This window comes from Sinohyriopsis cumingii, chromosome 18, assembly GCF_028554795.1.
Source record: "Sinohyriopsis cumingii isolate HCF-2022 chromosome 18, ASM2855479v2, whole genome shotgun sequence".
NCBI classification, from domain to species: domain Eukaryota; kingdom Metazoa; phylum Mollusca; class Bivalvia; order Unionida; family Unionidae; genus Sinohyriopsis; species Sinohyriopsis cumingii.
This window is the reverse complement of record NC_142978.1, coordinates 16,083,347-16,110,745: the sequence shown is the minus strand read 5'-3', so window position 1 is coordinate 16,110,745 and position 27,399 is coordinate 16,083,347. Positions and strand designations below refer to the sequence as shown.

Below are 27,399 nucleotides of genomic sequence, written 5' to 3'. Positions count from 1 at the left end.
TTGACGTCATCAAATTTTGCGGGGATTCTCCCAATCTAGTGCTTCGATTGGTTCATTGATAAACAGCTATACTTCCGGCAATTTTTATGCAAACAGAGCTGAGAGCGGTACTTTCAATGTTTTCATCGTGACGTATACTGGAATTTGAAAGTTCAAAGTGTAATCATTGCAGGACGGCCTGACAACAACCGAGAAAGAGCTAAACAAAAAATAGCATCGATTTAATTTCAGTTATATTATAATTATCATTCCAAAGAGATTCATTCAACTCCCCCCCCCCCGCTTATGTTGGAATTATGGAGAACTCGCCCTGAAACTCATCCCAGACGTCAGGAAAAGTCGCCCCTCTGCTCCTGGAGAAGTCGCCCCAAGGATCATATATACTAATTCTGAGATGTCGCCACATGGTTGTTAAGGCTTTATTTATTGTTGTTTTTCTTCAACTTAATAACTTATGAAATCTATCAAATGTGCAACTTTGCAACTTTTCCATGTGATCAACTCCTCTTCTGTACTTAACAAAAAAGAAGTGTTATTTGTCCCATTTGATCTGCTCTTCAAATCATTATATGCATTTTATTTGGAAAAATAGAGTGGGTGTAAGCATGATGTGACGTCTGCAGTTTTACATATGAAAGGGTTCCAACCTAATAACCAAGTCATCCTGAGAGCATGGACCTCTATAACTCAAAATCGACTGAATTAGTGCTGACCGTCAATAAGCGAAAGGGTTATAGTAGCATCTCTATAACTGAACAATTTAATCTGATTCATCATTGAGATTCGCTTACCATTGACGACTGGTACTTGAACTTGATAAACAGCATCATAGATGCCTACCCAGGAAATGCGGTAGCTACTGAGTTCAACATCATGGCTAATGCACATAATTCAGGCAGTTTCTCAAAGCTCACATGTACTATGCCCATCATTTAGTTTATTTCTTTTTTGTCAGTGTTCGTAATTTTATCATTTCTCCATAAAACAAACTATTTAAAGTTGAACGAGAAGTTTAAAAAAATATTTCACTACTAAATTGTCGATGGAAAATAAACAGGATTACGTTATTTTATTATATATAACAACACCATGATCACGCGTATTAATGGGATTTTGTTACCTTAAATGCATATTTGAACTGCTCGACGAACTTTGGACATGAGAAGATTATCTTTAAAAACAAATTTAAATGTCACATTTAAATCCTGGACTAAACTGAATATTTCACATGGTCTGAATCAGCTTGGAAGTTTGGAGAATCAGCCAGAAATCTGGGCCTAATCAGTAATTTGTACCAAATCAGCCTGGTCCGAGTTTGAGAGTAATTACCACATTAATGAATATTGTTAGTATAATAGATGTATCAGTCAAGAAAGTTAACAGTAAAATTTGTTTACAATTTTTCCTTGTGGTGTTCCTGTGTGTGTTGTTATAAGAAATCTAACGAGCCGAGTTCAGCAGTGCTTTAAAGTAAGGATTTCAAAATGAATACTTTTTGCTACCGATATTGAAACAGTTTTGCCGTATAACTGTCAGAGATGAGCACTGATGGAAAACAATGGCAATATTTCCCATATTATTCAGTACCAAGCATATGATCATCTAAGAGGATGAAAAAAAAACTTTGGATCCATGCTGAACATGTTCAATCAAGGAAAAGGTATTCAACAATCTATTTCACAATCTGAAAACTCTAAAAAAATGACTGTGACTACTTAATAGAACGTTTGATAAAATAATTACATTTATTTGAACATCAATTTAAATAAGCTGCACACAGCACTTACATATATTCTATCAAAATGGATTAAGAACAAAAATGTTTATATCCGAGTTAAAAACAATGACGACTCATCCTTTTTGCATTTTTAAACAAGTGTTCCTGTTGTTTTAGTAAAAGTAGGATCTCAGCAAATTTGACAATGATTTTGATATCACTTCATATATCTATGAACTTACCGAAATTTACCAAATGGCCAAAAAGGAATATACACTTTGCCATGATGACATTTGCACCATTACTTTGGAATGACAAACATAACAAAATAGAATTAGGATACTGGTGCAGCAAAGAGTCTAGAACATTTAATCAACAATGCACTGACATTTAGTTCTTCATTTTTGAACATATCCCACAAGTGAAATATTCTAACTTGTTTTTCTTTTGCTTTCCGGGTCTGACTTTGTTTCGGTTTTCCTTCCAAAACCATCTTGAGTTGCATAGGTATGGAGTTTGCTTCCTTGTACAGGAGAGTCAATACCAGATAATAAGATACATCATTAGTTTATTAAAATAATGCAGTAACCACCATGTGGCGACATCTTTGTTGCTAACAGTATTGTTCTAGGGTACACTTTCTATCTTTTAAATAATTTATTTATTTCAAAGATAAATATTAAACAGGTTTTCTGGATGACATGTTTTGGGGTGACTTCTCCAACCATTTGGGGCGACTTCTCCAGATACATTGGGGCGAGTTCTCCATATACCCTTATGTTGAATCTTCTTTAATACCAAAAGGGAGTGCATGATATCAATTATTTTATGATTACATATCCGCTAGTTACTGACCATAGGGTTTTTTGGACTGTGTGTGTATGATTCAGATGATAGACACCCACAATGCTACATAAAACTTTCAGCAAAAGTACTCGTCTACAGCAAAGATCTGGGTTTTATTTATTTAGAGAGGATGGTAGTTTGGCATTCGGTATGTTAGTTATAACTATACAACTGTAAATCAGCATGCATATGTAGTATTTGTTCATCACAAATTTGGGTTTTAAAGTACATGATTTTGATCTGCCACATGCATTCTGAAGGATTATGTACATCTGTGCATATTAGCAAGAGAAGGAAGTGGGAAAGGCAGACTGGTAAAGGCAAAAGTATTACATTGTTAAATGTTACAAATAGGTAAGAGATCAGAAATTAAGAGGAAACATTTCAAGGGGAGGGGACAATAGACTGTAAACTTATGTATGGAGAAAAAAGGTGCATGTGTCTGATCATTCTGGTCAATTGTCTTCTATAAGGTAGTTAGAGAAAATCCACACATTTTTTTGTGTGTACGATTTTGTTGAACATGACCAATTGTGCATCAGTCTTGAAATGCCTACCAACTTAATTTGTTTTGCATATTGGTTACTCTAGCAGTTTGTGAGTACCGTATTTTCCGGCGTATAAGTCGATACTTTTTGACTTGAAAGTTCGGTCTTCATCTTATATTCCAAATTGACTTATATATGGATTGTGTCATTGAATTTGCATCGACTTATATATGGATTACAGTATCCGGTATGCTATTGACATTGCTCTATAATCGGCATAAACGAAAACAGGTCACATAGAAGTACAAATTCATGTTAAATTACTTTGTCAATAAATTGTCATAAACTAATATGACTGCGTTTATATTTGTAAGTTTTGTCATTATTTATTTTGCATTCTGCATGTTTTTTCTTATTTCTCCAACATAAAATAAAAGAAAACAATTTACCGGGCCGCATAGCACACTTACGGTCTATACTCTATAGTGTACTGTACTAATTCAAAGCATATTGTTTGTTCCTAAAAAAGAAGATATGAAATAACTGGTCCATTAATATTTGATTTTCCAGTATAATGCTGGACACACGTGAGCAACTACCGGCATAGCTTTTTGATTGATCCAATTGATCCTACAAAGGGATGTAATCCATATTAACTCGAGCGTTCTATGATTATTTATAAAATAATGTAGATCATGCATTCTACTGAATCCCCCAAATCATATGTTTCTAATTGTATTTGACAAAGTTTCTCAAATAAATTAGGTTTAAACTACACTAAAATCAGATATATAGATGGACTACCAGTACTCATAGATCATCAGTGATCCTTGATTTTTAGTTTTGCAATTCAGTTTAATGCAAATTGTAATGTCAACACTTCACCTATATTCATTCTTAACCAGCTGACGATTCGGTGTCTCTCTTTGATTATACCGGTTGTTGATAAATTGGTCTTTGGTTTCCAACAACAATCAAAGCCAGTTGCCGCAATTTTTTAGACCTTGATATTGGCTTTAGCTACCGATACTAGTTACCATATTGCCGGTACCCCATTGCTCTTTATCATTAATCCGCATCAATTACGCTACCCGTTTTTAATATCAATGGGATTAAGTACAACAGGAAATGATGTCCACTCCCTTCTCTAGATGTAAATAATGAATTTAGCCATTGGCATTGTTTTCATTGCTATAGTACAGGCACATTTTAATGAGTTCGGTATATTTTGATCAATCTTTTCAGTCATAATCATTCATATAAATATCCCCGTACAAATCATACAACTTATCTCACAATGCCTCCCATCAAATCACGCAAGTCTTACAATGCGTCTTTTAAGATGGAAGTTGTAAAGTTCGCTGAAGAGAAAGGTGGGATTTCACAGATATGTTAAAGTATAATAAAAAGTATTTTTATTTATTTTTTGTTTGCAACTTTTGTTTTCTGTCTCCTCATTTTCTTCACATTTCTGATTTCCCTATGAATTGCCTTATTTCCCTATTGTTAGCCTCACTGAGTTTATCTCATCTGTTCAATCTTGCACTCAAGACTGGTTTTAACTGGAAGTAATAATTATAGCATGCACAGCCATGTGGCTCTTGTTGCAATGGATATCATAATTAAAACAAATATGGTTTAAACTAAACTAAAATCAGATATATTGTGAGCGCATGCGTGCTTGTGTGTGTGCGCACGAGAGAGAGAGAATGAGAGATGAAAAAAATTGTCCGTGTACAAGATCGTTCTTTTATTCAGGGCAGTTTTTATTTGTAGCTTTTGCAAAGAGAAAAAAGACGGTATTTTGAGTTACCTGACAATTGGGATAATCCTCATGTATTACGAGCCTACTATATTCCTTTATCAATAAACACCTCTAAATCAACAATTCATTCTTGTTTTAATTACGATGTACATTGTCACAACAACCACATGGCTATGCAGTGTTATTTACACGGTAATTAAACATGCTTAGCGCTTTGGCTATAATTGAAACCAGATTGAGGGCAAGAATCGACAGAATAGGTCAAATCAGCAAGGCTGCCAGTAGGGAAATGAGGCTTTTTTAGGGAAATGAAAATCTGTCAACATTTTATTGAAGTCATTGTCCATACAAAATTTGTTATAAGGACAAGAGATCATACCCATTACTTTGTATTCAAACTCGCCGATAAAGATAATAGTGGGGTATATCATTGAATAGATTAGTAATAAAATGTTAATTATATCCAAGTCCAAACATAATAAACACTTAAAAAATAGTATATATATATATATATATATATATATATATATATATATATATATATATATACGAATCGATTTAACGGAGTCCGTGACTTTCAAACTTACGATAGAAAATGACAAGTTTGTATAAGTTACGTTCGTAACTACAGGTAATAAAATGAACTACAACATGGATGTGCTTTCAATTATAATAAAACAAGCATGGACTGTTTATTCAGCTGTGTCAATTGATAACAAAATATAGCAGTTCAGAAGTAAAATCACAAGCATGTTAGCATCGGTAATGCAATTTCACGATTGCCAGTAATATGGAATATCATACAACGATACCATCAATATTCATGCAACCGGAAGTTACTAGGATAGAATACAAAGCCAAATTATTGACCTGGCCTCATCTTATACTCCGAATCGACTTATATATGGACGAAGGATGGAAAATTTACAAAATTGGTCAATTCGACTTATACTCCGCATCGACTTGTAGGCCGGAAAATATGGTATATTTTTTACCTGTCAACCTGCTCTTATTTGTATTTGTATTTGGATTCCATTTTGTGTATGGACAGATGAGGCATATTCATGTTGCAGTATCAAGAAAGGATTATAAGCAGTTTTGAATATATATTCCTTCATGTTGGATTTTTTATGTTTTTTTTTCAAATAAGTTTTATTTTTGGCACAAGTTATTGTTTTTACATGTGATTGTTTCAGTTTAAGTCAGGAGTAATGTCTATATGAAGGTATTTAACACGATCCAGTGTTGATCATTTCTCACCAGGTAAAGTGTATTTATTAGAATCCGTCTTTAAAGACCGCATCTTCTGCCAAAAAATAATGATCTTGACATTTACTGTAGTTAAAATCTATTTCCCATGGTTCCTTTAATTTTTAAAGTGTAGGAATGTCTTGTTGAAGTTTATTATGTTATGATTTATTACTAGCATTGAGGTATAGGGCTGGATCATCTGCAAATAGTTTTACTGTTTTAGTTGGATCATTGTTGTATAGCAGGAAAAGGATGGAACCTTGAACAGAACGTTGTGGTACTACTGATGAGACTAGTACCTTGAGTATTACTAACACCATCCTATCAGGAAACCTTTAGTCTAGTTTAGCAGTTATTTCTGATGCTATGTTGGTGTCATTTATAAAGTAGTTTATGTGACTTATCTATTAAAAGCTTTGGTCAAGTTCAGCTGTCTGTTTGATGACCTGGAGAAAGGTTTCCAGCTATTTAGTTTTGTTATATCACCTGAGTGACCTCATTTTATAGAATATGTCTTGTAAATCACACAGTATATTGTATTTATTGACCTCTTCACAAAATGTCTTGTAAGTCATACAGTATATTGTATGTGTTGACCTCTTTTTGGTGCAATATGTCTTGTAAGTCATAAAGTATTTTGTATGCGTTGACCTCTTTTCTCTGAACAGGCCTTCTAAGTCATACAGTATATTGTTACCTCTTTTCACGGAATATGTCTCATAAGTCATAACAGTATTTTGTAAATGCTGAAGTACTCTGTTCCTTCAGATGTTACTTATAAAAAATCTCTACATACAATATATCAGGGGTAGACAAATCACTAATGTTTGTGGTAGTTTGATGGGCTACCAAAAATGGGAACTATGGTAGCCCACAAAAAGATTTTGTTATCCATGTCTTGAAGTGGATATACATTTCTGCTTAACACAGCATTGAAACCATGTTGATTGGAAAAATTGTTAGGTGGTAAAAGGTTCAGAAAAATAAATAAACACTCTAAGCACATCAAAAAATTTGTGTAATTATGAGAAAAAGGTGATGCCAAATCCACCAAAACCCTGATGAGTCTTGTAGTTCTATCCAGCTCCTACACATCCACAGTGATTAGAAGAGATGTGAACAATAACAAAAAAAAGAAAAAAACTGGACAATCCAGTTTCAGAACGCCTACAGACAAAGCATTTGCTATTACCTAATCCCTTTATATAAATAAGCAAGGAAACCGTTACCAAAATTAATAAAGCTACAAATGGTGGTGGACTATTTTCAAAAGTGCTGCCATAAAGGCAATTAACCAAACAGAATACGACACAAATTGTACTTCATTAAGGAATTATTAAACCAAAAGACGACAAATTCTAATGAATATTTCAGCAAATGGGCCCGAGTATGAGGACTTCAACCCGGCAACAGCTATCAGCTGTTCCCTTACTGCTAGACATGTACATGGACATTTTCTCAAGTCTTGCAACTAAAACGTTTACATCTGAACTTGCCAAACGTGTAATACCAACCATTATATTTGAAAAATGTAAATTGTTTTAATTGTACATTATTTTGTTTGTTTTTGCTATAGATTAAAGTACATACATCTCATCAAATTTTTGCAAGTGATTACAGTTTTGGGACAAGTGAAAGGTAAGGGGGATATGTGACTTTTCCAAAAACCACTTGTCCTGGACAAGTGGATGAAAACAAAATTTGATCAGCCCTGTATAGTGTACAGTTTAGTCTGTTTCAGATATATATATATATTGTTACTGTATACTATTTTGTCTTCTTAAAAATATAGATTCTTCAACTTTCAACAAAAGAATTAGAGCGTTACTAAATCTTGTTTGTAATGAAGTACAAAATAAAATCGGAGAATATCTGGTCAAATGTGATCAGACACATTCATGTCATTAAAGAAAAGTAACCACATGTTAACCAACTTCAGCTTTCCTTGGCTACCAGTGCTCTTCAATCAACTAAAATGGGAAAAAATGAGTTTGAAAAAGTCATTGCATTAGTTTCAGTAAGGATAAAGGCATTGCAGTAAGTATAGTTACCTCCCTTGGATATTTGGTATTTGTGACAATGTCAGTATGTTTTTGCTAACTATGGGACATATTCTTGAAACTTTGGCCTCTAGTTTCAGGGTTGACAGACCAGTAAACACTGTACCACTCATTCAAGCATTAAGTCTTTCACCAGTACCTAACACAAATATCACAGTCAATATCTTATATTGTAGGACTAAATTTTGTACTTACAGATAAAAAGAAATACAAATTTCACATGATTGTCATATGTACAGTTATTTTTTCAATGATTTCATTGTGTTTGACAGAAAACAATAACAAATGGAGACGGATCAAGATGCAGAGTTGCGGAACTTTAAAAACATGCTTAGCCAAACTCAAGAGAAAATGGAAAGCTGGATGGGAGAGGAATTTCTCAAGTTAGAGAAAGGATTAAAATTAAAAGAGGACCAATTACTGCAGAAAAGCAAAGGTTCTGAGCTGTCAGAAATTATCTAAAAACAATTTGTCTTGGTTTACTTTCACTACCTTTTGTATTTTTTTCAAGTCTGTGTTGAACTCATCAAATAGTATACATAATATATTTATGATATCATTTGCTGTTGACAGGTTTTTAAAAAAATATTTTACTCTGTAGATGCCTTCTAAGTTTAAAACAAGAATTAGCATCTAAAGTGTACTTGCTGAGGATGTCATTTAAGTTTGAAACAAGAATTAGCTTTTATCAGGTCTGCCTGGTGTCAGGATAATGTGACTTGGTGGGACATGAGCCACATGTCTGCAACATGATGCCCCAGTGCTAGACATCACTATAAACTGTGACACTGCAGACATCATAGCGATGTGACTCAAATTGTTAAAGCTATGTTAAATATTCAAAAACAACACACACCAGGTTTTAACAATTTGTAAGAAGTAATCATTGCATCCCTGATGGCAGTGTTATGAGAATGCCATCAGTTTAACGCTGGTCACTAACTTTTGCAGAGGCCAGCCCTAGGGACTGAGCACAGGACCAGGAAAGAACAATGCGAGTTATGCCCCCACTGCACTGGCTCCTAATTATTGCTAATAGATGCACTGATTTAAAATTATTAGTCAGCATCCATGATGATGCAGCAGCTGTGTACTTGCTGTATGTCTTTTAAGTGTGAAAGTTTAAAACAAGACGTAGCTTTTAGTGTGTGCTTGCTATGGGTGTCCATTAAGTTTAAAACAAGAATCAGCTTTTAGTATGTGCTTTTCTGTCTGGTGAAGTTTTCTCTCTTCAATTATCACATACATATTTAAACACCATAAAACAAAAGTCAATCTGCTACTGTATGATGAGAATGAAAGGCAAAGATTTAACTCAAACCGCTATAGTGGCCTAGTGGTTAGAGCGTCCGTCTCAGAAGCGGGAGGTCATGGGTTCAATCCCTGGCCAAGTCATACCAAAGACTTACAAAGATGGCATTAACAGCTGCCTCTCTTGGTGCTCAGCATTAAGAGGTTAGTGTTAGGACTGGTCAGCCTGGTGTCAGGATAATGTGACTGGGTGGGACATCATGCTACATGTCTACAGCATGATGCCCCAATAAACTATAAACTTCCACACTGCAGACATTGTAGCGATATGACTGAAAAATTGTTAAAGCTACATTAAAAATCCTAATTGCACATACATTTAACTCAGAGGCCATAAACTGTTACATTTTGTTGTCAAATGGTAAATTTATAACTTGACCTTGATTTTCTTAAACCTTGTACCCAATTTGGTTTCAGTCAATGAAATCCTTCAAACTTATTGAGCAGAAATGAAATTTGCAAAAAATGGGACAATTTGGGACAAAATGGGACAATTTGACAGTGATAGCACTATATGACCCTTCCATAGATATGTTGGGGGCATAAAAAGAATGTCACCAAAGTTTTAATTGGTGATGTTTAATGTAAATTTATTGATTATTTCTTTTTGTGACTATTTTCTTTTAGCATTCCCAAGTATCAGAGTAAAGTTTGCATATTACTTCATTGATTTTTTACTCTTGCTCAAGATTTAAAGTATAATATGGTGGTTTCTATATAAAATTATTTTTGAATCATCAGTGTTGTTATTTCTATTGCATTCTTTGCACATTATTAAGTGTATGCCTGGCACAAAAGTTGACTTGGGCATTGTCTGTATGACTAGAACAAAGAACTCGGTAATAATGGGATGAAACTAGCAATAATATTATGTTCATTGATTTCTGTGAAGAATGATACAATTCAGTTCTTTATATTACAACCCTCAAAAAATGTAGCCATCAGTAACTTGCATTTTGTTATGACAACACGGTAGCCAAAGAAAGCCAAGAGGTGGGGGGGGCAGGGACAGGGTAGGAAAATGACAACTGTCAACATCAAATATATAATAGGTTCAGGTAAACAAAAAAACCTGACATTGCATATTTGTCTTTGTTTTAATAATAATAAACACTTTGGTTTTATTACTTCTTTTTTTAACATAATTGCAGTTTTTATAAAAACATTTTACCTAATCTATAAATCAGCCACTGCAAGCTTGCATTTATGTCCACCCATGTGACATTTGCATGGAGCCGTGAAGTACCATTTGTTGATGGCTTGAATGGGATCATAAATCTCAGCCAGTAGTCCATTAACAACCAGCTGTAGCAGATCATGCAGGGGTTGAAATGTCTAGAGCCAGTCTTTGTTTACATAGTTAGTGCACTGATGTCTAGCCGACCTGCAGTTCAGAGTTGATGTCTTATCTGTCCTTATTGACTCAACGAGTTTGAGACAGAAGCATGTCCATTGACACCTCCTATTATGCCCACGCCCTCCTCTCAGTTGGTTGAAGAGGATTAATTCTTATCCTATGGTAAAGCAGTAAATGATATATAGTGCCTATTATTCCTGGAATCAAGAACACAGTCCAAGAAAATATTCTCCATTTTGCAGAAAATAATCTTCTATAATTCTTCCTGATTCCTCCAAGACCGCTCTGGTGGCCTAGTGGTTAGAGCATCTGCCTCGGATGTGGAAGGTCATGGGTTTAATCCCTAGCTGAGTCATACCAGAGATTTATAAAAATGGTACTAACAGCTGCCTCACTTGGCGCTCATCATTAAAAGGTTAGTGTTAGGACTGGTTGGCTTGGTGTCATAATAATGTGACTTGGTGGGACATCATGCTACATGTCTGCGGCATGATGCCTCAGTGCTAGACATCACTATATACATGTCAGTCTCTTCTTCAGTGTTGAGGCCCCTAATATCGAGTGTATTCCCTAAAGTGGCCTACTAAACCATGACAGGTGTATGATGGTTCATCCAAAATGATGATTTCAACAGGAGCCTGGGCACACCTTCCAATTAAAACAATTGAAGCCGTGAAACAGAATGCCAGGTTACTTGTCACCAAAGCATCACATGCTGACATCTCAGCTACATCATTTAGTATGCCAAGATGTCTTGACATGCACTTTATCTTGCAATGCATTTTCAGTGGAATTTCTGCATATATGCCATGACTTTGCTCTGGATTCTTCAAAGGTCTTGCTTAGCCATGGTAAAGACCTTTTAAGGCCTGCTCTTTTGAAGCCAAGATCCTCTTTTGACCACTAATCCTTACAGTGGCTTCCCAAGACTTAGTAGACTCTCAAAATTAGTCCTTCTCAACTGCTCCTGGCCCATCAGATCAAAATAAAATGTGGAAATGTGAATCATCCTCAAGGTCTGTCCACCAAGTTTTTCAAACAAATGCAGCCCCACTCTAATGCATAACCTTAAATTAGACCTTCTCATCAGTCAGGTTCACAGCACTTGTGAAGATACCACAGACCCCCAAAGGAATTTCTCTAACCCACCTTCCTGCTCTATTGAAGGAAGGAGGAGAACATCCCTAGGGACCCAAACTCCCTCTTCCAAGCATCCCTGTAGGTGCTTGTCTAGGCCTTTATTCCATTGTCAGGTATGGCGGATGATGGTTGGGTCTTTTCTATCATGAGCAAGGGTTATTGACTCTAGTTTTGGGAATAACCCACTCTGTTAAGGTCCCCCTCCATGTTCTTATATCAGTCCAATCTGGTGAAACTGACAGAGGAAATGCGCACCCTTTTGCAAAAGGGGTCAGTAGAGAAAGTCATAAATGATCAGTCTCTCACTGTGCATTCCCAAATCCTCTTGGTTATAAAAATGGTGGAAAGTTTCGTATTATAATTGATCTCTCCCCTTTAAATTAATTTCTTCTAGAGGAACCTTTCAAGATGGAAATCACTTCCTCAATCCAGAAAGCTCTTCATCAATCTTCAGGATGCCTTTTTGTGCATCCGATATTTCCTCCACACCACAAATACCTCCAGTTTTGCTTAGACCAGGAAGTTTTTCAATTATGGGTTCTCTTCCGCACCCAGAGTTTTAACTTGTATTATGGGAGTTGTGGCAGTATACCTCCAATTACTGGGAACACCAATTCTCCAATATTTTGATGATTGGTTGATCAAGAATATTTGGGTTCAGTCCTTTCATCAGGATTTTTTCCATTGTTGGTCTGTGGTAACTCAATGGGGTTGTCTGCCCAACTTCGAAAAGATGGAACTTTTTTCATCTGAGGACTTTATTTACATGGGGATGAATTTTCTAATGTACCAGAACTTATTAATGGTTCCACTTTATGTACATGGGGATGAATTTCCTAATGTACCAGAATTTATTATAGGTTCCACTTTATTTACATGGTGATGAATTTCCTAATGTACCAGAACTTATTATAGGTTCCACTGTATCAGATAGATTGAATTATGGCAGTCTTAGAGGCACTGCAAGCAGAAACATCTTTATCTGCTTATCTTTACTTATCCCAGTTTGGTAACCTTGAATGCCACTGCTGACTTTGTTTCCCTAGGATGGCTACATATGAAACCTCTACAGTTCCTCCTTCTTGCAGGGTGGAAGCCACAGAGATTCTCTATCAACCCAACTCTAGGACCAATGTTTCATCATTATTTGCACTGGTCAATGAATTGGGACAGATTCTTGACTGGGGTCCCCATTCATGTACCCGAACCCAACTCCTTCCTGTTTGCCAGTGCATCAGATTCCAGTTGGGGTGCTCTTTCAGAGCCAGAGGGCATAATTCTCCAGGGTCTTTGAACTCTGGCCGAATTGTCCCTTTACATCAGCAACCTGGAAGTGAAAGCAGCATCTCTAGCTTTGCATGGCTGTATCGAAAGAGTAAGTGATCGATGTGTCATGGTCTCCTCAGACAATACATTCCTCACAGTGTATATCTGACATCAGGGAGGCACACATGCTCCTGTTTGCAAGGAATTCTGGAACCTCCTCTGCTGTACCAACTTTTAGAACATTACCATTGAAGTCTGCCACATTTTATGGAGGAACATTTTAGTGGACATCCTTTCCAGGAATGGCAGAGCCTTCTTAAGGGAATGTTGTCTTCACCACTTCATTACACAGTCCCTATTCACACTATGGAGAAGACCTCTAGTTGACCTGTTTGAAATGAGGCTCAATAACAGGCTTCCTTTTAATTTATCTCCTGTCTCATATTGGGAGTGTGGTTAGCCTTCACAACATTAAATCTACAATATTGCCCCATGGTGGCCCCAGCGATTGTTGTTCAGCAACCTTCTGGACCTTTTAATCATTATTTTTCCATACTTAATTTTTTTTAAATTAGCCCTGTTGTGCCTACTTTTTAAACTTCTGGAAATTTTGTTAATCCATTTAATATGTACTAACACTTTGCCTGTCAGTGCTTTTCAGTAATGTATGCATTTTTAAAGAAATATCTGGTGCTCTGGTGAATTTGTCTTGACATGGTCCAACTATTTGTTGTGCTTCATGAGTAATAGAGACAGATTTTCAACCTTGTCAAAACTGCAGTTTCAGATAAAGGTTGACTGCTGCAGAGTGAAACTTGTTTATTCCTGGAAAAAGAAGTTTGCTAGATTGGAATAGCATATATGTGAATACAGGTGTGACTAGAGATATTCTTGGTTCAACTAAAAATGGCACGTCAGTCATATGACTCAGCCCTACTCGGCTGGGTTTTTTCCTCTACTTCTTTTAGTAGCCCTACTTTATGCGAACATTTTTACGTATGGGTGAAAGACTGGTCATTAAATCCTGTGTAAACAAGCCTGAGATATCTGTCTTAGTAACAGTTGTATCTAAGTCTGAGGGTTGTTATGAATTTTCATCATATTGTTAAAATTAGTAACAGGAATGATTTATATGGTTTGTTGTTTTTCCTGTGCACACAATCCATGGAGTATATTTGAATAAAACTATTTTTTTTAATTTTCAGAAGAGAAAATTCTGGTCACTGAAAAAATAAAAAAAATAAAAGAGGATGCAAAGAGTCAGAGTCAGGGTAAGTGGAACCACAAACTGTTTTAGAATTTTTATTCTTTGAGCTTTGGCAGCAATTTTGAATGAAAGCTTGTTAACCCAATTCCACATATCTTAAAAATATTGAAGTGTCAACAATTTGTAAGCCTCATAAAACTTGCTGAAATGTAATGCCTGTTGTATATTTGATTGTATATTCTTTACATACAGTAACAGAAAATAAATTGATCTTAAACATGTAAATACAGGAGCACTGAAATGCAGGCAAGATGTAAACACAGCTGAAATGTAAATACATGGAAGTGTAAATATACATTGAAATGCAAGGGAAATGGAAATGAAGCTGAAATGTATTTAAGGGTGGAAATGTAAATACAGTTTTCTGTCTTTATTGAGATCTCCCTTTTGAAATTGTAAAGGTGGCCTTATGAGTGGAGCAGGATACCATGAGGGTGGAAGAATGGTAAAGAAGAATTTCTTTAATGTAGCAAGTGGTGACTAAGGGAATGTTCTAAAGAGAGAGCTGCTTCATAAGAGGGGATGGTCTCAAGAAAGGCTTTATAAGAGGGGATGGTCACAAAAGAGAGGGGATGGTCACAAAAGAGAGGGGATGGTATCAAGAGAGTGGCTTCATTAAAGGGGGTGGCATTAGAAGATAGGGGCTTCATAAGAGGGGAACCACTGTATATTCACATTGATATTCTTCCAAAATTTCATACTGTAACATTTCATTGGTCAAATGTCTTCCATTATTTTTTTTAATATACTTTATTGATAGATAATAATTATATCCACAGCTTTAAAGACAAAGTCTGAGAAGCTAGAAAAGCTAAAGCAAAAGTTGGAAGAGATTGACACACAGACAGATGCAATGCTTGATTCTCGGGAAAAGTTGGAATCAGATCTGGAGGTTGCCATCAAGCAAATTGCAAAGCAAAAGGAAGGTATGTTACATCTCCGCTTAATTTTTTGGGCAGGGGATGCTTGCTTTTTAATGGGTCTATCACTATTTTAGTGTTGCCATCCTTCACGGCTCCATGTCATCCATTACTGAATGCCAAAGATCATTTTGACAAAAGAATGAGTTCTTCTCATATCATTTTAAATTCTAGAGTTGCCACCCATTTTAGATTAGGAAATTTACTGAGTTTCAATAATTATAGTCATGTACCTGTTCTACTGTTACCACATATTTTCAGTTCATCTTGTTATCAAAATATGTCATTCAGGCTTCCGTTCAAATCAGTTCTGCAAGATAGCACCTGGTGGTTTGATTGATAATAGGTTAAAGAATATTATTGATATATAACTGGATTTTATTTTTAGGTCTACTTACAGCTTATGATACCATTAGCTTGTTGTTGTAGGGTTTAATGACATTTTTCAGCACAAGATAGGCTATACATGGCAGTCAGTACAACTGGTGGGGAAAGAACCACTGACCCACGAGACGCTACTGGCAGGCTTTCTCACATAACCACCTTAGCCGAGCCTGAGGCTCGAACCCACGCAGACAGAGGTGAGATGGCAGTGATCCAGAACGGTAAGCACTTTAGACCACTCTGCCACTTGGGGCCCCGATACCATTGGGTTACAAAACCCACAAAACCGAGTAGTAAATCACAAGCTACGAGTCAGAGAGGTACTGTATCGGATTTTAAGGAAACTTCCATTGGATTATCACAGGGATCAGTTCTAGACCCCATTGTTTTCATTTTATATATAAATAATTTTCCAGAGTTTGGAAATAGTCTTCACTGCATTGTTGAAAGCAAACTAAATGAAGATTTACAGTGTGCTATGAAATGAATCGATCAAAGTAAATTAACCTAAATTACAAAAAAAGAAAACACTTAATGGATATCTACTCAACACAACAAGCAGCCAAACATAGAGAATTGTACTGAGAAGTAGACGGTACAGAAAACTTAAACTGTTAAATATGCCAAACTTTCAGCTATCATTATTGATACAGCATTATCCTGGACCAAGAACTTCAAAGCACTCCTCATAAAATTATCTTATAAAGTTAGAATTATAAACAGGGTTAGAGGTTTCATGTCAGATCTGTTGATCTAAAAAGTGCACAAAGATGGTAAGAGCAGCTAAAGTAGTTTTGAATGTCAGATATATTTTATCATCTATATCATTTCTTTTTAATGTTAGCAAATGGATGCCAATTAAAGAGTACACTATTTTTTACAAAAGATGTTCTTACTTTTCAAGGTCTTAAATATTTTAGCACCAGAATATTTAAATGATCTATGTATACCAAAAGTTTGGAAAAAATATTTTGTATTCACTGGTAGAGTTTTATGGAACAATTTGCTGCATGCACCTAAAGTTTCAGTTTTTAAGAAGTTATACTTTCACAAATATTTAGATGTATATGGTAGCTGTTATGTAATAACAGTATGTTAATCTTGCATAATTTGTATTAACTTGTGTTATTTAGTAAACTAGATGTTGACCTTGTACATTTTTTATTAATTAAATGCATGTTTGTTTTATATGCAGGGCCTTAATGTAAAATAGCTGTTAGCTAATTATGTCCCCCTTGATAAATAAAGGATTCTAGTAGAAGTACTAGTAGCAGTGTATCTGCATTGATGCCTTCACATATCCAGAGATGCTGGCAGTGTGCATGAGTTTGCAAATCATGCAAAAATTATAACTTTTTTTGCACACTTGAAAAGCAGTGATGTGTGAGAACTCCAACAGATTTCACAGAGATGAAAACACAGGTTTTGTGAAACTGTTCTTTTTTCCACCGTCCTCAATTGATGTTTTGTTCTATCAAACTTTGTATCCTTTTATTTGGCTCATTTCAGCTATTGCATCCCAGGACAAGGAGTGCCAAAAGAAACTAGACTACCTTCGAAAAGCTGCTGCTGTGTTTGAAAACAGGCTTGGACTGAAGTTAAGGAAAACAAGAGGTAACCCAGTAATTGTGTAGAAAAATAAAATTTTCCTTTTCATAAGTTTAATTTTTTAATGATTTTATCTATTGCTGTTAGATTAGTTGTATTGATTTCATCAATATGCATGTTTCTGCTTGTGCTAATACAGTCACACCCATGCATCAGATAAATCTACCTGTTTTGCTAACCTCAATTTTCCTTTCTCAGTCTGGTTTTCTCAGTCATGGTGTCCTTGCACTGGGAACTATTTTTAAAAAGAAGAATCCCTTGTTGTCTGCTGTGGTGCTTGATGGAGTTGTTATAAAATCCAAAAAACAATGATAACAACAACAGATATTTAATAAACAAAATTCACTCCTAAAGCAACTTTAGGTCTCTCCAAGTGTGATAACACACCATATAAAACATTTTGACACACACAAACACACACACACACACGTCAAGCTGTTTGGTAGAGCTCCAGACACACAGGCTTATTCACATCAGTGGCTACACAAATCCAAACTCACAAGAATTACTGCAAAGCTGGTAAAAACCAGAAATGTGTTAGCTCAAACCAGATTCCTCTATCTTTGTCAAACACACACAATTTGTCCCAGTTGAATCAACCATAATAATGCAATTGCAAATGAAAACTACTGCACTTACCAATCAGAGTGGTTCATACAAGATTTCCATGTAACGTATCATTGCACTAGTGACAGCAACACTTGCCATATTTCCAGGAGAGAAATATAAATTTCCAAGAAAGTCATGGAGTAGAAATTTCTTCAGTCGCTAAATTTCCTTATAACTGTTCCCAGTAAGCCTGTTGTCCTGCACAGTATTGTACTTGTGCCTACCAGAGAACATTTTCCAAATTAGAACTGATGAAAGTTAAAATTTAACCATATAAGAGATATTAATTACTCATTGTTAATTTCATATGATATCCATTGATTAAATGTCATAATACTGTAATAATATCAAATATTTTTATGTTTCCATTTTCTCATACGTAGAACTTGTATACTTAAGGTCGACAATTCACCTCATTGCCCTCATTAACATATTCGGATTAGTGAGCAGTATTTATGTAAACAATTTGCACATTGCTCCAAGCCACTCATTATGCAATACTTCCAACATATAACAGTATAATTCTTTTCTTTATTTTTTTCTTTCTTCTGTTTCTAAGAGCGGAGTAGCTAGATTACCCATATTTTCATAAAAGAGTATTAGACCTGATGTAACGTAAGAGCAATAATAGTAGCTCATTAATAGTATAGCTTTTGAATCTGATGACTACATTGCAAAAATGCAGGGTTAATTTAATTGACTTGGAAAAAAATTGGGTGAGAAATATAAACTATGTCGATGTTTTTACCAAGACAAGGAAATCCATTATTTGTCTCCTCTCTTGACATAGCCTTGTTGGAAGACAATTATTATAACCCCTAGACTGGGATTTCCTTGTCTTGTTCAGTCTCCATCATAGATTCTATTAGTCTCACATAATCATTTTCTTTTCCTGTTTAAATGTTTTGAATTTGTAATTAATTTTTGTTGTATCAACTTTGGTGGTTTTGTACAAACAATGCATTTTCTTAGATATTTAAATTGATGGGTGATCTTCTGAATGGGAAGTGTGTTCTCTACTTTGTACTGAAGTATCATTTTTTGGGGAGGGTCTTTAATTTATGGAACTCAAATCCATGAGAATTTATATTCCAGGAATAAAAGTGAACTCATAATTAGTTAAAAGAAATGAAATTGTTCGATTAGCATATTGTACCATTAGGCTTTGGTGTGAATTTATGTCAAGATTTTCAAAGGCATCAATTTTGTAACCTATAAAAGCATTTCTTTTTTGTTGTGCCATTGTTATCGTTGACATACTGATTGAAGTTATTGATAATACTACAATTCAATTTAAAATACATGTATCATTGATATTAAGATACAACATGTATCATTGATATTAAGATACAACATGTATCATTGATATTAAGATACAACATGTATCATTGATATTAAAATACAACATGTATCATTGATATTAAGATACAACATGTATCATTGATATTAAGATACAACATGTATCATTGATATTAAAATACAACATGTATCATTGATATTAAAATACAACATGCATCATTGATATTAAAATACAACATGCATCATTGATATTAAGATACAACATGTATCATTGATATTAAGATACAACATGTATCATTGATATTAAGATACAACATGTATCATTGATATTAAAATACAACATGTATCATTGATATTAAAATACAACATGTATCATTGATATTAAAATACAACATGCATCATTGATATTAAAATACAACATGCATCATTGATATTAAAATACAACATGCATCATTGATATTAAGATACAACATGTATCATTGATATTAAGATACAACATGCATCATTTATATTAAGATACAACATGCATCATTGATATTAAAATACAACATGTATCATTGATATTAAAATACAACATGCATCATTGATATTAAAATACAACATGCATCATTGATATTAAAATACAACATGTATCATTGATATTAAAATACAACATGCATCATTGATATTAAAATACAACATGTATCATTGATATTAAGATACAACATGTATCATTGATATTAAGATACAACATGTATCATTTATATTTGTATACAACATGTATCATTGATATTAAGATACAACATGTATCATTGATATTAAAATACAACATGTATCATTGATATTAAAATACAATATATATCGTTGATATTAAAACACATTTAATCAGACTGATGGTAAATGAAAATATCAGCTGTCTCACAGGAATGAAAGCAGACCATAGAATAATTTCCAAGTACATATGTCAATTTATTAGGTTATCTACATGTAAGTGCAGGAGAGTTTATATACTACCCTGGCCAGGTGCTTGTTGTTGTTGTTGTTGCCATTTTGGCTTGTTATATTGTTACTTATTGTTTGCAATGAAACATGGTGTTTCTGTGCATCATGCTTGGAACTCAACCAGTGTATAGTTTACTTTTTACACACTGCTGTGACTATCTTTCATCATGCTTGGAACTCAACCAGTGTATAGTTTACTTTTTTTGCTGTGACTATCTTGCATTGCTTAGCCTTAAGAAACATATCTACCAGGCTCTTGCATTTGCTGTTGAGAAACTTTGTTTGCTTCATGATAATTATTATGCCAGTGGATCAAAAGTAATTTACATATACCTACTCTCTGCCCCACCTATCCTGTTCATGTTTTTTAGAGGTTGTTTACAGGAAGGCTTTTGACATTTTTTCAGACAGCTGTATTTCTTGATTACCAATTTCAGGAGGCCGTTTGCAATTCGTGTTCGACAAAATTGACCCAGAAGAAGAGGACAGAATATTCTGCTTCTTCCTAAAACTGGAAGGGGCAGATAGAAAATATCTAGGTAAATCTATTGCCATGAATATTTATACAGATTTGGACACCCAGCACAAATTTTTCATGTTGCAGAAAAGTGCTTGTTGTCATAGTTACCCCAAGCCAGGCAAGTAATTTTTTCATTAGTATAACAAGTGGTTATTTCTTTGATATGTTTCAGTATCATATGATTCATTTGAACTGCAAACCAGGTGATAATTCATAAGTAAAATATCTTGATGCAGATCTGTAATCCTTATTTCTCACCTATTTAACACCTGCCTATGACTCTTATCCATCCTTTGATCAATAAAAAATTGCAATTCTGGCTTACTGCTAATCCCAGCTTATGAGAAGGTTGACAACAAATGTTATGACTATGGCGATATTTCCCTTTATCCTCTGTCATAACACTGTTGTTTCAAGTGTAAGTAGGTAGTAGTTTCTTACTTGTTTTTCATTGGCTCATTGGAAAGCCAATAGGATCTCACATTCTACCCAGTGTCGAAAATTAGCTAAAATTTAAGTTTGTCAGAATTACCTAAAGCAAATGTAACTGGTAGGCTCTTCATGGGAGATGTAGACCCCAACAAATAAGAGAAAATAAAGACTTCAGTATGTTATTTGCTTCATGGCATCGATTAATAGTAGACATGGAAAAACACAAGTATCATTTATTGTGACTCGACCATGTTTATCCTATTTCAAATTTCTTTTCTGAAACAAGCAACAAATTTATGACATCTGCATGTTCCAAGACCAGACAAAAGAAACCAAAACACAGAAGAAGTGAAGGAAAAAGGCTGAAAGCACATTATTTAATTTAAATGGTTACATTAATATTGCATACATGCTATTTTACATTATATATAAAGTTTAAACACAGAAACCAAATACATGGATCCTGTGATTGTTTTTGTAAGGTTTAACGCCATTTTCAACACGATAGGCTATACATGGCAGCCAGTATAAATGGTGAAGGAAGAACTGCGGATGTGGGAGGTCATGGGTTTGATCCCCAGCTGAATCAGACCAAAGACTTACAAAAATGGTACTAACAGCTGCCTCACTTGGCGCTCAGCATCAAGAGGTTAGTGTTAGGACTGGTTGGCCTGGTGTCAGGATAATGTGACTGGGTGGGACATCATGCTACATGTCTGTGGCATGATGCTCCAGTGCTAGACATCACTATATACATGTCAGTCTCTTATTCAGTGTTGAGGCCCCTGATATATTCCCTAAAGTGGCCTACTAAACCTTGACAGGTATATGCTGGTTCATCCAAAATGATGATTTCAACATGAGCCTGGGTACACTTTCCAAACAAAACAATTGAAGCCATGGAGCAGAATGCCAGGTTACTTGTCACCAAAGCATCACACTGCAGACGTCGTAGCGATTTGACTGAATTTTTTTTAAAGCTACATTAAAAATCCAAATCACACACACACACACAATTTTGTAAGGCATATGAAAAAATGATTGAATGAATTATTAATGGAGCCATACACTCTATTCAGTAATTCTTTTCATTTGACTGAGGGGCAAATTATCAGTTAATATGTCACCACTGTGAAAGGATAATAGTCTTTTGCTGCTGTACCATATCTGTAACCCAAATCTGTTTTAGAGTGATGGCACAATAAATTTAGAGACCTACTTTAAAATGAAATTTTGGAGGCATGTTTATGTAGAAGACCTGATTCAATTTCAGCCACAGAAGCAGTTTATCAGTTTGTTCTTCAAAGTAGGTTATCCATTCATAATACCTTAGGAGAACTACTACTACCTTACAAATCTAGCCCTCCCAGGCTAAAAACATTTAGCTAAAAAGCTAAAAGTTATCTGCCCACTAGGTGGCAGTTAGATATAGTGATCTGCCTTGATACTGGGATTGGCTCCAAATCCCATGAAATTGCCAGTTACTACTTATGCTCCTGCCAAATAGCACAGTCTCCACAGACAGGCCTTGCCAAATCTATATAAGCTGTTTGGGAGTTTTCTATCTCAAAAACAAGCTGGAAGAAGTTTCATCTTCAAAGGAAAGTATACTCTATCAATAAATAAACTTTTCTGTTCTTCCTTTTGCCTATGACAAAGTTTCCTAACTTCCTATGTTATCACTTTGCTCTCTAAGCACAATTAGGTGCCTTTGTTAATACCTGCAATGGTCACAATGGCATCCCCTCACATTGCTATAACCAGATTAATAAGTGTAGGTTCATAAACAAGGTCATAAAGCAGAACACTCACTACACTACATGTATATAGGGTCTGCTCTGTTTTGTCTTACATATTTAGACAATGAGTGAGACCAGTCTGGCAAACACTCAATATGTATAGTTTACTCTGGTTGTCATTTCTTGAATACATGTCAGACTTACATATATAGGGCAGATATCAACCATAGCTTGAGAGACAAAAACATCAGCTTGCAACCTAGGGTTTGAAACCATATCATTTACTGGGCAGCGAGATAAAATGCAGCAACAGCATTGGTTACAGTCTTGCATATCAGAATTATGAACAAGATACATGGATCAATATCCCATACCCCGTCTCAACCTCAAGAATTGGACCACATCATGCCAACCAAGATGGCCATGTTCCTTCATGACCAGACTCAGCAATGCAACTCTGATTGCAATGGGCCACAACCAGAAACAATCATACAGTATCAGCCACCAGAAAACAAACTTGTCCATGTCCATGACTCACATAGTGATGCTAAGCACTTCTTGTGTACAATGCCCAGTTTAGTGCTGTAATACCCAAGAACCCAATTCATGAAACCAGTTATACAGCAGACTATCCCTCATTGTTCTGCTAGGCACTTCCTGTGGGTGACACCCAGTCTATTCAGGCACTCTCATGGATCAGTTCAACTCACATTTTTCTGCTAGGCACTTCCTGTGGAAGACATACAGGTTATATAAACACCTGCTTGGGTCAATCTTACCTGCATAGTACCTCAAGACACTTCTAGTATATGATGTCCATCTTGGGGCCTCAATTTTCATGAGATGTCTCCTCACCTGAAATACTGTACTTAACAACACCTTAAAAGTAGCAGGATCTGACTTATAAGTGGTGGGCTGCTAACCTGGACATTCTTTACCAACTACCTCATAGTTAGCACAGGAGACATCAACTTAACTGCCTTTATCTATAACCAACGAAACTGGTATTCAAGTTTCCTCATTGTTATTAGATCTTTATCATTGTCATTCCACTACATCACTTGCCAGGTCTGCAATTTTGATATCAGGTCAGTGTTGTCTACATAAGAGTCTGCTTTCAATCGCTTCCACAATCTGACAAGTTAATGATACTTTGGGACTGCTTACATCATCAGTTACAAGTTCCAGGCATCTATGGACTTTTTTCACAAACGCCTTCTCTGTTTTCCATTTGGATAACCATGATTTGATTCATAACATTGTGACTATGGGATCAGTGTTGCATCTAATATCTATGATGATTATCAATTGGTGGAACACAGCTTACATTGTCCCACACCGAATCGCACCTGAAATATGTGGTAGCATGTTTATAGAATGGTTCACATTATAATATAGAGGCACTACTATGAACATGGCTGTAATAGCTGCTATGAACTTACAATAAAATGCAATGCTCTCTGCCTGCACCTTAAAGACCACCATGGGCCAGGCTACGCTTGCAACCTTCATGATCTTTTCGGTTCTTTAATGATCATGTTAATGGAATTTGCAACAAGCCACCGTCCTGAACTAAGTGGAAGAGTCAATGGAAGGTGATCATTTTCACCAGCATTTTACAAGACACTCCCTATCTCAAATGATATACATGCCCTCCCCTCTTATCACATGTCCCAGTTGGGAGATGGCTGCAATCTTTCATTGCTGAAGGGGAAAGATTTACCATTATGAGATGGAGATCTGACAGTAGTTTCCTGGGGACTAAGTATCACATTCAGTGCACCTACTAAGCCTTTGGCCAGAATTCTTTCAGCTACAACACAGCACTTATCACTTGGTCATCAACCTAAGCACATATTTAATCAACTCTATTACACTCTTGGGTTTGTGATGGAATGCAACAACTGGTTCTGATGCTGTCTGTTGTGAAGACGGCAAAATCAGTGTGGACTTAAAAGAGGTGTGATTTCACATCCCCACTCAAACAGCTTCCAGAAGTTCTGTAATTTGCCTACAAGAGGGTACAAAGCAGCAGACAGGTTAAATTTTGGAGCAAGACATGATTTCATGTGTTACCTCCCTTCATTCTCAATCTCCTTGTCAGCAAGGCCATAACAGTCTTCATACACTTTCAAGATTCAGTCAACTAGGTCTCGGATTAGTGTTCAAGCAAAATGAATGTTCCCTTCAGGAATGAGAATTGAATTCATGCAATAGTAGATTCCATGCCTATATGGAGCAATTTATCAGCTAGAGAAATTCCTTAGCTGGCCAAGTTTTGTTCAATGCAACAGCGTACATCTTATTCCTTGGTCACATTATTGGGCAATGATTATGGAGACCAAACCTTTGGCCATTGAACCAACTTTCACAATCTGCAGCAATATGATGTTGCATTCAAAGGCAGGGAAACCATTCTGGACTCTTTTTGGGGATGAATCTGCAAGCACTCACGATGAGTACTGATGTGAACACAGATAACTGAGGTAGCAAGTCTCCTACCATTTCAGAATGCAGTTGAAGCATGGCCCTCAGGACCATTATTTACACATCAACTTCCTCAAGATAGAAACCATTTTGAAAGCTATTCATTGGTGGCTCGTGAACCCACATGGGAATGGAGTTCTGTTCTGTCTGATGACTTCAGTGTGGTGACTTATCCCAAACAACAAAGCAGAAACAAGTAATCAGGCCTTTAAATATTTGCTGGGGATTTTCTAAAGTGGTGTTATCAACAACAATCCAGGTTTATGTTCAACATATCCAAGTATGGCTAATGTATTTGGCAGATTCATTGTTCTGCAAGAAGGAACTAATACACATGGAATGGTTCTCTTCATCACTTGTTTCACTTAATAGATACTTGATGGGATTGACCTATAATGAACCTGGTGACAAGGTGGAATTCCAAAACTCCAACCTTTATCTCACCAGTCCCGGACCCAAATGCCTGGATAATCAATGCTCTTTCTGTAGATTGGAGTGGATAAATATATGCACTTCTCCAACACCTCGGATTCTAAATTTGATATAGGAATCAAAAGAATCTGAATGTCTCATCCTGATTACTCCATTCAAATCTAGAACCAACCTTATCAATCTTGCAACAGGATCACCAGCAATCGTGATATTCCCTCATCTGTGTTATTCATCCACAATGGCAGGTGCTTCGTCCCATCCCTACACATCAGGATCTTATTAAATATGCCTGTATGAACAAATAGTTCTCACAACAAGTGGTAGAGAATCCCTCATGTGAGATGGCCACTGACCTTAAGAGGTGAATAAAGGCAATGGAATATAATCTCAGTGGAGCACACCAAGCACTTTATACCAATGGGTCGCAATGGTGTCATAATATTTGTGAAGTAATAGTAGTTCTCCTAAGGGATAATGATTGGGCAAGTATTATCAAAGAAACATTTTACCAGAAGAAATTGGTTTTATTGTATATGTATGCATTTCTGAACTTTTGTAATTTTTTTCAGAATCAAGCACTTTAAAAAAAACGCTTAAGGCAGACAAATTAAAGTTGGTATACATGTTTGTATGCTTATGTAAATAACATGATTAGATGTCTTGTAATTGTTGCAGGTTTTTAAATGTTTCTACATTTTTGCATTTGTGGACTTAGCATTATGTTTTACTAACATGTTTTACTAACATCCAGATATTACCTGATTTGAAAGGGGATGCATTCAATGCATATAAGATTTATTTAATCCATCTGTCTGTCTGTCCATCCTCACTCTCCAAGTTATAATTTCTGTATTCACCTGCAAACATCAAACTCGTACCCTCGGTGCAATTTGGAACAAATATAGATCACACACCAAAACTGATCATATGCTAGGGCAAATAAATACAAAGCAAACACTTGCCATATATAATCACATATAAGTTGGATCTAGCTGTCAACTGCAGAAAACCAATCTACAGGCATATTAAGTGATGGCAGATCATTGGCTACACTGTGTGTTTGCAGTTGGAACCGACTTTTATATATATATATATATATATATATATATATGGTAACAAGAACTCCTGAAAATAACAGTTATGCACTCACTGATTGCCAGTGGCAAACAGGAATCATGGTAGTTTTGGCAACTGTATCTGGACAGAAAATTTCCAAGGGATAAATTACTTGAGTAGGACTCTTTCAAGTGCTCATTTGTAAAAAAAAAACAAAAACACATGCTATGATATTGTTTCTTGATTTTTACAGTTCAGGACTGTGACCCAGAGATTGATGACTTGGCACAGTTGACAGAGAAACTGAATCAAACCAACAACCTTAAGTCATTTGTCATTGCCATGAGGAAGCGCTTCAAGGCTAAAGTCTCCAGGAAAAAATTGCAGACTGAATCTAGCAAATGAATTATTATGTTGTGAACTTTTAAATTGCCTTAAAAATAAATATTTGGTATTTATCTGAA

The 27,399-nt window shown here is 35.6% G+C and overlaps 1 protein-coding gene across 3 annotated transcripts; it reads left to right on the top strand.

The window, feature by feature from the left end:
- Positions 1-60: 60 nt before the first annotated feature.
- LOC149776143 (kinetochore protein Spc25-like) lies at positions 61-27,399 on the top strand. Of its 3 annotated transcripts, none has more exons than XM_089942439.1 (7): positions 61-107; positions 8,400-8,563; positions 14,407-14,472; positions 15,248-15,394; positions 17,282-17,386; positions 20,707-20,808; positions 27,189-27,399. In XM_089942439.1, exons 2-7 carry the CDS (start codon positions 8,413-8,415, stop codon positions 27,338-27,340), a joined length of 723 nt encoding a protein of 240 aa, XP_089798565.1. In that variant the 5' UTR covers positions 61-107; positions 8,400-8,412; the 3' UTR covers positions 27,341-27,399. The 3 variants fall into 3 exon arrangements, with proteins under 3 accessions (XP_089798565.1, XP_089798564.1, XP_089798566.1); XM_089942438.1 differs by having other exon boundaries at positions 74-159; XM_089942440.1 differs by lacking the exon at positions 61-107 and adding an exon at positions 6,866-7,705.

Excerpts from the sequence above, each read along its gene's own strand:
- LOC149776143 (XM_089942439.1), top strand. The coding sequence starts at position 8,413 with ATGGAGACGGATCAAGATGCAGAGTTGCGGAACTTTAAAAACATGCTT. Across the intron at positions 14,473-15,247 it reads TGCAAAGAGTCAGAGTCAGG|CTTTAAAGACAAAGTCTGAG; the intron begins GTAAGTGGAACC and ends TTATATCCACAG. Across the intron at positions 15,395-17,281 it reads AATTGCAAAGCAAAAGGAAG|CTATTGCATCCCAGGACAAG; the intron begins GTATGTTACATC and ends GGCTCATTTCAG.